This window comes from Neomonachus schauinslandi, chromosome 9, assembly GCF_002201575.2.
Source record: "Neomonachus schauinslandi chromosome 9, ASM220157v2, whole genome shotgun sequence".
In the NCBI taxonomy this organism is placed as follows: Eukaryota; Metazoa; Chordata; class Mammalia; order Carnivora; family Phocidae; genus Neomonachus; species Neomonachus schauinslandi.
In genome coordinates, this window is record NC_058411.1 from 102,884,383 (window position 1) to 102,895,480 (window position 11,098).

Sequence of the window (11,098 nt, forward strand, 5' to 3'; positions counted from 1 at the left end):
GGAATCAAGACCTGTCTTGGGCTCCACACTCAGCAGTGAGTCTGATTCAGATTCTCTCTCTCCTTCCCTCTGACCCTCATGCACCCATGCACAAGAGCTCTCTCTAAATAAATAAAATAAAATCTTTAAAAAAAAAAAGGTGCATTTTACTCAAAAAGTAAAATATAGGGGGCCTGGTTGGCCCGTAGAGCATGCAACTCTTGATCTCAAGGTCATGAGTTCAAGTCTCATGCTGGGTATAGAGATTACAAAAATAAATTAAAAATAAACTTAAAAAAGAAAAAAAGTTAAATGTGGGCTCCTGGGTGGCTCAGTCGTTAAGCGTCTGCCTTCGGCTCAGGTCATGATCCCAGAGTCCTGGGATCGAGCCCCGCATCGGGCTCCCTGCTTCGCGGGCAGCCTGCTTCTCCCTCTCCCACTCCCCCTGCTTGTGTTCCCTCTCTCGCTGTGTCTCTCTCTGTCAAAAAATAAATAAAAAATCTTTAAAAAAAAAAAGTTAAATGTAAAATTACCACATGACCCAGCAATTCCATTCCTAGTTACATACCCAAAAAAACTAAAAACCTATATTCGAACAAAAATTTGTATATGAAGGTTCATAGAAGCACATTTACAATGATCAAAAGATGGAAACAACCAATAATGCCTATGAATTGACAAATGGAAATGTGGTATATCTACCCAGTAGAATATTTTTCAGCCTTAAAAAAAAATGAAGTAATGATACATACTACAACATGAATGGACCTAGAAAACATTATGCTAAGTGAAAAAAGCAGACACAAAATATCATATGTTATATAATTTCATTTATATGACATATCCAGAAAAGATAAATTAGAGAGATAGAAAGCAGATTAGTGTTCTCCAGGAGCTGTGGAGAAAGAGGAACAAGAAGGAACTGCTTAGTAGGTTTTGGGTTTTTCCTCTGGGGATGATGAAAATGTTTTGGAACTAGATAAAGGTTATACATGCAAAATACCATGAATGTACCAAATGCCACAAATTATACACTTCAAAATACTTAATTTTATGTCATCTGAATTTTACCTCATTAAGTAAAATAAGAGGGTACTAGAAATGATAACGTCTTATGAAAACAATTACCCAAACACGTCAAGTTATTTTACTACTTACTGCCTCCCAACTAAAACAAAATAACACTGAAATATTTCTTTTTTTTTTTTAGTTTATTTTTTTTTTTTTTAGTAATCTCTACACCCAATGTGAGGCTCAAACTCATGATCCCAAGATCAAGAGTCCCATGCTCTTCTGACTGAGCCAGCCAATGACCCCAACACTGAAATTTTTCTTAAACCTTTTTAAGATTAAGTGCTGATTTGAAGGTCACATGCACTCCAAAGTTTCTAACAGCACTATCAACAATAGCCAAATTATGGAGAGAGCCCAATGTCCACTGACAGATGAATGGATAAAGAAGATGTAGTATACATATAGAATGGAATATTACTCAGCCATCAAAAAGAACGAAATCTTGGGCACCTGGGTGGCTCAGTTGGTTAAGCGACTGCCTTTGGCTCAGGTCATAATCCTGGAGTCCCGGGATCGAGTCCCGCATCAGGCTCCCTGCTCGGCGGGGAACCTGCTTCTCCCTCTGACCCTCCCCCATCTCGTGCTCTCTCTCTCTGTCTCATTCTCTCTCTCAAATAAATAAATAAAATCTTTAAAAAAAAAAAAGAACGAAATCTTGCCATCTGCAACAATGTGGGTGGAACTAGAGTGTATTATGCTAAGCGAAATAAGTCAGAGAACAACAAATATCATGATTTCACTCGTATGTGGAATTTAAGAAACAAAACAAATGAACACAGGGGAAGGGAAGGAAAAAGAAGACACAAACAGAAAGGGAGGCAAACCATAAGAGACTCTATAGTTAAGAGAACAAACTGAGGGTTGCTGGAGAGCAGGTGGGTGGGGGATGGGCTAAATGGGTAATGGGTATTAAGGAGGGCACTTGTTGGGATGAGCACTGTGTGTTACACATAAGTTATGAATCACTAAACTCTACTCCTGAAACCAATACTACACGGTATGTTAACCAACTTGAATTTAAATTAAAAAAAAAAAAAGCCCACACCATTTTTTTTTTTTCCTGAATTTTCTGAGCCCTCTTACCGCGCGGCGAGACAGTGCGCGCCTTGCCCGCGGCCACTGACCATGACCATAACCCTCCACACCAAGGCGTCCGGAATGGCCCTGCTGCATCAAATCCAAGGGACCGAGCTGGAGACCCTGAACCGCCCGCAGCTCAAGATCCCCCTGGAGCGGCCCCTGGGCGAGGTATACGTGGACAGCAGCAAGCCCGCCGTGTACAACCATCCCGAGGGTGGCGCGTACGACTTCAAGCCGCTCCCGCAGCCTCCGCGCCCGTCTACGGCCAGTCCGGCGTCGCCTACGGCCCCGGGTCCGAGGTGGCGGCGTTTGGCGCCAACGGCTTGGGGACTTCCCGCCGCTCAACAGCGTGTCTCCGAGGCCGCTGGTGCTGCTGCACCTGCCGCCTCAGCTCTCACCCTTCCTGCACCCCCACGGCCAGCAGGTGCCCTATTACCTGGAGAACGAACCGAGCGGCTATGCGGTGTGCGAGGCCGGCCCTCCCGCTTTCTACAGGCCAAACTCAGACAATCGGCGCCAGGGTGGCAGAGAGAGATTGGCCAGTACCAGTGACAAGGGAAGCATGGCTGTGGAGTCTGCCAAGGAGACCCGCTACTGTGCAGTGTGCAATGACTATGCCTCAGGCTACCATTATGGCGTCTGGTCCTGTGAGGGCTGTAAGGCCTTCTTCAAGAGAAGTATTCAAGGACATAATGACTACATGTGTCCAGCTACCAACCAGTGCACGATTGACAAGAACAGGAGGAAAAGCTGTCAGGCCTGTCGGCTCCGCAAGTGCTATGAAGTAGGCATGATGAAAGGCGGGATACGGAAAGACCGAAAAGGAGGGAGAATGTTGAAACACAAGCGCCAGAGAGATGATGGAGAGGGCAGGAATGAAGTGGGGTCCTCCAGAGATATGAGGGCTTCCAGCCTTTGGCCAAGCCCGATCTTGATTAAGCATACTAAGAAGAACAGCCCAGCCTTGTCCCTTACAGCCGATCAGATGGTCAGTGCCTTGCTGAAGGCTGAGCCCCCCATAATCTATTCCGACTACGATCCTTCCAGCCCCTTCAGTGAGGCTTCGATGATGGGCTTGCTGACCAACCTTGCTGACAGGGAGCTGGTTCACATGATCAACTGCGCAAAGAGGGTGCCAGGTAAGAACACTAAGCTCAACATTTATTTTGAGAGTCAATAACTACTCATGACCTGGTTGTGCTGGCATGGGAGAAGTAGGGAGAAACAACAGCTTGCTATCAAATTGGTTTCAAGGTTACTTCTGAATTTGTTCATTTTTACTACCAACATACTATCATTCTCCTGGAAATTAGGAAATAATGTTTTAAAATCAAAATCTGTAAGATTAAAGTGTTCCACCTGAAAAAAAAAAAAAAAAAATATTTTTAAAAGCTGGATGAGGTGGCTCTTCTGATTTAGTCACCATGAGCAAAAAGGTCAAATAAAACCTGAAAACTCAGCTATCACAAGTTACTTCAAATGTTATACCTAAAAAGCACAATAGCACAATACAAAGATTTCCACTGGGGGGCGCCGGGGTGGCTCAGTCGTTAAGCACCTGCCTTCAGCTCAGATCATGATCCCAGGGTCCTGGGATAGAGCCCGGTATTGGGGTCCCTGCTCGTCAGGCTCCCTGCTTGTGGGGAAACCTGCTTCTCCCTCTCCCACTCCCCCTGCTTGTGTTCCCTCTCTCACTATGTCTCTCTCTGTCAAATAAATAAATAAAATCTTTAAAACAAAGATTTCCATTGGTTATTTCTCACAATCACTTTTACAAAACAGTTTCAAATGGTCTGATTTGCCCTGTTAGTCACCATAAGCACTATTTCCCTTCTGACAGTGACTTCCCCTTGCTATCTGTTACCTAGGATTAAAACTTTTCTGAGTCAGTCTTCTTTATTTCTTGGTCTCCAGATATTGCTAGCTGTTTCTTTAAAAGAGGCTTTAGAGGTAGAGATACTTGAACTTGACATCCTGTGTCTACCACTTACCAGCAATGTGAACTTCAGAAGTAGCTTCCTTTCTCTGCCTCATTGCTCAATCTGTAAAATTGTAATAATGGCCACACCTCAGGGGCTTGTTGTGAGAAAAAAGTGAGATAATGTGTCCAAAGCATTTAGCTACTGCCCATTTCATAAACACTCAAACTACCATCACTATTATTATTATTCTGTGTTTTCACTAATAATTCCCTAGAACAGGCCCTCATGGGTGCTTGATTATATCCATTAGATTATGTCTGTGCCTCAACTGGCTTCTTTCATTCCCATCTTTTAGTAATCCAAAGGACTCTCCACATCACCATCAGATTTACCTTCAGACATACAAATGCATGCTGTTACTCCCCAGCTTAAAAAACCTTTATGGGTCTACTTATTGCCAACATCAAATCTAACTTCCTCTGCATGACATTCATTATCCTCTATTAACAGCTGTTTCTCAAACTTCAGCATACATCAGAATCATCTGGAGTGTTTGTTAAACAGATTGGTGGACCCCACCCCTACAGTTTCCAATTCAGTCTAGAGCAGGCCTCAAAATTTGCATTTATAATAAATTTCCAGGTGATGCTAATGCTGCTGGTTTAGGAACCACACTTTGAGAAGTACGACTCATATATGATCTCATTCTGCCTCCTTAAGCTTATTTTTCCCTACTCTCTAACTGGCTCACACAGCTTTGATTGGATTAGTCTTTTCAATTCTCCCTCACTGCTTAGCTTTGGGCCTGAAAACACTTTCTTGCTTACTCAAATCATACCTAAGTCTGCGGTTCCCAGCACTGCCTGCCCATTACAATCACATGGAAAAGCTTTTTCACAAACTGTGGAGGCACCCCCCCAATATTCTGATTCAACTGATCCTGGGAAAAGCTTCCCCCAAATGATTCTAAAGAGCTGCCAGAGCTGAGATCCACTACTCTACCTTCAATCTCCTTCCCATCAGGATTATGAACTGAATGTTCTCCCCTCCAAATTCCTAATTCCCAGATTATATCATCAAGTTTACACTCATTTACTTATTGGATTGTATTACTTTCAACTATCATTTTAAGTCTTGTTTATCCAACTTGGTAAATAATCTTATCTTCAATTTCTATTTTCCTAAAGCACTAGTATGATGAATACACAGTAGGAACTCTGTGGTTATTTCTTTATTGATTGTGGATTCAAATTAGAAGTCAGAACTTTATAAAGTATTTCTAATTTATCTAAACCAGGAAACTATGGTCCCTCTTTTTTTAAAAAAATACAGTTCTGCAACAAGCTTATTTTGTTATGGTGATCATTTAACTCCTTCCTTCCCCAATAACTAAACTGAAAAGAAAAATACTAATGTATCAAAATGCTGTGGAGAATAATAAAATGATTAACAGCATCATAAATGGCTTCACAGTTACTTCCTTAGAGAAAACAGCCTTGTCTAAATCCATTAAAGACTGTTTCAAAACAGTTAAAGAGAATCAAAGCACACATATTTAAAGATGCTGAAGCTCTGAATAGTTCTATGATTTGTTTTCTCAACAGATGTGCATCCTTCAAGCCCTGAATTCACCAGATGCATATTAAATTAATCCGTACTTTTAGTTTTACATAACACTCCACTCTAGTTTTATAAATACACCACCACATAAAGCAGAATTCCACTGTTGCTTTGTGACATTAAATATTAACAGATTATTTCAACTGTGCAAAAAAAAATACATTAAGATTCATTTTAATGCAGCCAAATGTGTGCTTACTAAATATAGGCTATAACATCTTCATTAATTTTTAATTGGCCAATTTCTTTTTTTTTTTAAAGATTTTATTTATTTGAGAGAGAGAAAGAGAAAGAGAGAGCATGAGAAGGGGGAGGGTCAGAGGGAGTCCGATGCGGGACTCGATCCCGGGACTCCAGGATCATGACCTGAGCCGAAGGCAGTGGCTTAACCAACTGAGCCACCCAGGCACCCTAAATTGACCAATTTCTATCTAGAATGGGAAAAATGACAAATCTGCTCTTAACTGAAGACCTAGTGACACCTGGCACTTTAAGAAATATACACTAACTCACTCGACATTTCAGAAATTAGGAATTCAACCAAAAACTTGAATTCTATACTGTAGTTTAATAGTCCACTTAAATTTTCTGGAAAATGTACTTCTTACAAAATCATAATTTCTTCATAAGCTAAAATGAATGAATTCTTGTATTATAAGAGAAACAGGACTGGGCTGGGAGTCAGGAGATCTGGGTTCCAGTCTCACTCATTAGCTATTCCATCTTGAGTGCATCACTTAGTCTCTCTACACTTCAGTAATTTCAGCTGTAAAATAAAAGGGTCTACCTAGACCATCTCTGCGTTTTCTTTTAGCTTTATGATTCCACAATCTATGAAACTCAAGAAACGCAAGCATTAACCAGATGGATTCCATTAAAGACTTAGTGAGCTTTCACATTGATTGATTTGGAGAGCATCTATCTCTGGAAAAACTAAGTGCTTTCATACAAACAGATCGTTCCTTGTGTCTATTGTTAATTAACTAGGTGAAAAAGCAAATAAAACACACCAAACATGGAGTTATTAAACAGTTTTTGCATCATACCTTAGATGACCAGAATATCTGGAGGCCAAAATACCAATTAAGGTTAAGATGTTCTGGAAAACGGAAGGTGTTCTAGAAGTCCAGGAAAGGACAGTTAATAAAGCCAACTGAAAGTGAATTCTAGGTAACAATTACTATTTAGGCTATATAAGAAATCGTGTCTCGGGGCGCCTGGGTGGCTAAGTTGTTGGGTGTCTGCCTTTGGCTCAGGTTATGATCCCAGGGTCCTGGGATCGAGCCCCACATCAGGCTCCCTGCTCTGCAAGAAGCCTGCTTCTCCCTCTCCCACTCCCCCTGCTTGTGTTCCCTCTCTTGCTGTGTCTCTGTCAAATAAATAAAAATAAAATCTTTAAAAAAAAAAAGAAATAATGTCTCATAATAGCATTTTATTATGTTTAGAACAGATACTCCCTCTGAGTCCAAATTGGAAATAATCAGGCAACTATACAGCAGTATCCATGATTTCTCTTCTAGTCAATCTTTGCCAGCTCAAGCTCCTGGATAGTCTTCAACAAGTGTAATAGGAAGAAGAAAAAGCCAGAAGAGGATGGCCAAGAAATCTACATTATAGCCTGCACAACAATAAAAGGCAAGTGGCAAAGGACTTTAACTTTAGTGATAGTTCAAATATTCTGAATTTAGATCTCCCTCAAGCCCTGTTACCACATGCAACTGTCATATGGCCAGTACGACATTTAGCTCACACTTAATGTCCAATTACATACCTCAAAGAATAAGCACCTATCAATCAACACCTAATGACCTAATATAATCTTTTTGAAAGGGAAATTCAGTCTCTGAACAATGCTTCCAATTACATCTGAGAATGTTAGGAAAATCTCTTTTCAAAACCACCCCCAAGAATTATTTTATTCATTTTCATTTCTAAATATATATATATATTTATCTCGCCCAGGGGTTGGGGTGAGAGAAAGGTTTAATTGGCAGAGCACAGAGAATTTCTAGGATAATGAAAATACTCTGTATATTATAATGATGTGTATTATACACTTTTACAAACCCATAGAATGTACAAAACAAAGAATGAACCCAAAGCTACCATGGACTTCAGGTGATTATGATGTGTCAATAGAGTTCATCAAATGTGTCAAACTGTTCACCAACTGTAACAAATGCACCACTCTGGTGGAGATGATGAGGGAGGCTATGCCTGTATAGTGCAGAAGGTTTATGGGAAATCTGTTTTCTTCCTTTCAATTTTGTTGTGAATCTAAAACTGCCCTTAAAAAATAAAGTCTTTGGGGGCACCTGGGTGGCTCAGTCAGTTAAGCATCAGACTCTTGGTTTTGGCTCAGGTCACGATCTCAGGGTCATGGGATGGAGCCCCGAGTGGGCCTTTGTGCTCAGCAGGGAGTCTGCTTGAGGATTCTCTCTCTCCCTCTGCCCCTAGCCTGGCTCACATGTGTGTGTGCTCTCGCTCTCTCTCTCAAATAAATACATAAATCCTTAAAAAATAAATAAATAAATAAAGTCCTTTTAGGGGGCACCTGGCTGGCTCTGTCAGGAGAGCATGCGACTCTTGATCTCGGGGTTGTAAGTTGGGAGACCCATGCTGGGTACAGAGATTACTTAAAAATAAAATTAAAAAAATTAAAAAGTCTTTTAAAAAAATATCACATTAACATTTTTTGAATAGAAAACACTTTTATAAAACAATTGGACATCTTTGTACAAAAATATGAATAGATACAGTCCTTAAACCTTTCACAAAAATTGGGATGTTTTAAAAAAAAAATGGATCTTAAGGGCACCTGGGTGGCTCAGTTGGTTAAGCGACTGCCTTAGGCTTGGGTCATGATCCCGGAGTCCTGGGACTGAGTCCCACGTCGGGCTCCCGGCTCTGTGGGGAGCCTGCTTCTCCCTCTGAGCCTCTGCCCTCTCACGCTGTTTCTCTCTCTCAAATAAATAAAATCTTTAAAAAAAAGTATCATTAAAAATTAATAAAATGGATCTTAGAACTCAATGTAAAATGTAAAAATATAAAAATTCTTGAAGATAACATGGGACAAAATCTATATGACCTTGAGTTTGGCAATGAGTTTTTAGATGCAATACCAAAAGCAAACTCAATGAAAGAAAAACTTGGTAAGGTGGACTTCATTAGAATTTAAAACTTTCGTACTATGAAAGACAGTTAAGAGAATAAAGAGACAAACCACAGATTGGGAAAAAATTATTTGCAAAAACCTGTATCTGTAAAAATATTTGCAAAAAACCGTATCTGACAAAAATACATATACAAATTATACAAAGAACACTTAAAACTCAACAATAAGAAAGCAAACAACCCAATTTAATAAAATGGGTGGAAGATGTGAACAGACACCTCTCCAAAGAAGATATATAGATGGCCAATAAGCATATGAAAAGGTGCTCAATATTTTATGTCGTTAGGGAACTGCAAATTAAAACACCTATTAGAATGGCTACAGTATAAAAAACTGACCATACCAAATTCTGGCAAGGATGTAGAGCAACAGGAATACTCATTCATTGCTGATGAGAATGCAAAATGATATAACCGCTTTGGAAGAGAGTTTGGCAGTGTCCTATAAAATTAAACATATGTTTACCATACAATCCAACAATCATGCTCCTAGGCATCTACCTAAAGGAGCTATCAAGCCACAAAAAGACAGGGAGAAACCTTAAATACATACAACACAAAGAGTAAACCTTAATGAAAATCATGCACTACAGTTAATAATAATGTATCAATATTGGTACATTAATTGTAACTAATGTATCACACTAACACAAGATGTTAGTAATAGGGGAAATGGAGGGAGTGTAGTTTTGTGGATATGGAGATATGGAATTCTATCTGCTCAATTATTCTGTAAATCTAAAACTGTTAGACGAACCATGAGAGACTATGGACTCTGAAAAACAAACTGAGGGTTCTAGAGGGGAGAGGGGTGGGAGGATGGGTTAGCCTTGTGATGGGTATTAAAGAGGGCATGTTCTGCATGGAGCACTGGGTGTTATACACAAACAATGAATCATGGAACACTGCATCAAAAACTAATGATGTAATGTATGGTCATTAACATAATAATATAAATAAATAAATAAATAAATAAATAAAACTGTTAAAAGAATAAAGCCTTAATTTAAAAAACAACTGGGTATCTACGGATAGGCTACTTTAGGCTACAGAAATTCGAGAACAGTGAAAGAAACTAACTTTAAATAAAATCAAATTTAAATCAATTTAAATTAAAAAAAATTAACTTTAATCCCCTTGCCTTTTTCCTGGCATTGGTCATATCCCTGCTCATTAGCACCTACATGAAGAGTGACCTCTAGGAAATAGAGAAAATAATCCAGCTAAGAAGCTGCTTGACTATAGCTATGGTTAGCAATTTAGCCTGAAGAACTAAAATGAGATCCGGTGATTACCATGGACACTACACACACACACACACACACACACCGGTGATTACCATGGACACTACACACACACACACACACACACACCAAAAACTTAAAACATTTTCACACCACTCACTAAAGCCAGCAGACAAAATGTATTTATAAACCTATCAAGAGAAACATAAACGTATAGTACTTTCATTCAGAGGCCCGTAACTCCTCAACACCCCTTTTCTAGGTTAGAAAATGTAAGCTACAGAAATCGGTGTGGGTCCAATGCTATACTGTTCCTTGGAAAATTTTTATGTCATTTTAATGAAAAAACTGTAGCATTTTGACAGGCTTACCCAGCACCCAGGGGTATTGCACCAAGTCGTCTTTGATGGCAAAGGCAATAGTTACCTGTTCACTTAGCTTCTCTGGCCAAGGCAAAACCTTTCCCCAGTATGTCTATGTCTCCATTGTGATGGGTGAGTGATTATTGAAGAACAATTCCTATCCCTGACACCCCAACCCTTGCCATAACCACACTGCCCACTTGGAGCTTCTGGTGAGGAAAAGACTAGAGCAGTATAGGGGCAGCCCATCAGTCTTCCTACATGACCACAACATTTCTGCTGCAGACAAAGCATGGCTCTCTTCTATCCAGATTGCTCTCTCCAGTCCATTTCTGAGAGACCACACTAGTACTACTTTATAGTTTCTCAAAGATGCCTGGGTGTTTCTGGTCCATGCCAGGTGCCGACTACTGTAACCTAAACAAGTAATAGTCTTTTCCAGCTCAGTAAACCCAAAAGCCTATTCTTAGGATTTATTAAGATCTGAACTGAAAAATGGCAAGTATGTGGCCTATGAACTGTATGATACCATTTAGATGAAAGTAATAGCAACTGGCATATGGTAAGGCAAAACTCCCTACTGAAAGATTAAATTTAAGTGGACTTATCACTAAATAAAAAAATCCTCAGCAGAAGCTTCTCT

General features: G+C 39.9%; 1 protein-coding gene across 1 annotated transcript; it reads left to right on the top strand.

The window, feature by feature from the left end:
* Nucleotides 1-2,178: 2,178 nt before the first annotated feature.
* Nucleotides 2,179-3,313, top strand: LOC110583746 (estrogen receptor-like). The gene is given in 3 exon segments (XM_044918288.1): nucleotides 2,179-2,362; nucleotides 2,365-2,460; nucleotides 2,463-3,313. Coding segments are annotated over 3 exon segments (1,131 nt in total).
* The last annotated feature ends 7,785 nt before the right edge of the window (nucleotides 3,314-11,098 follow it).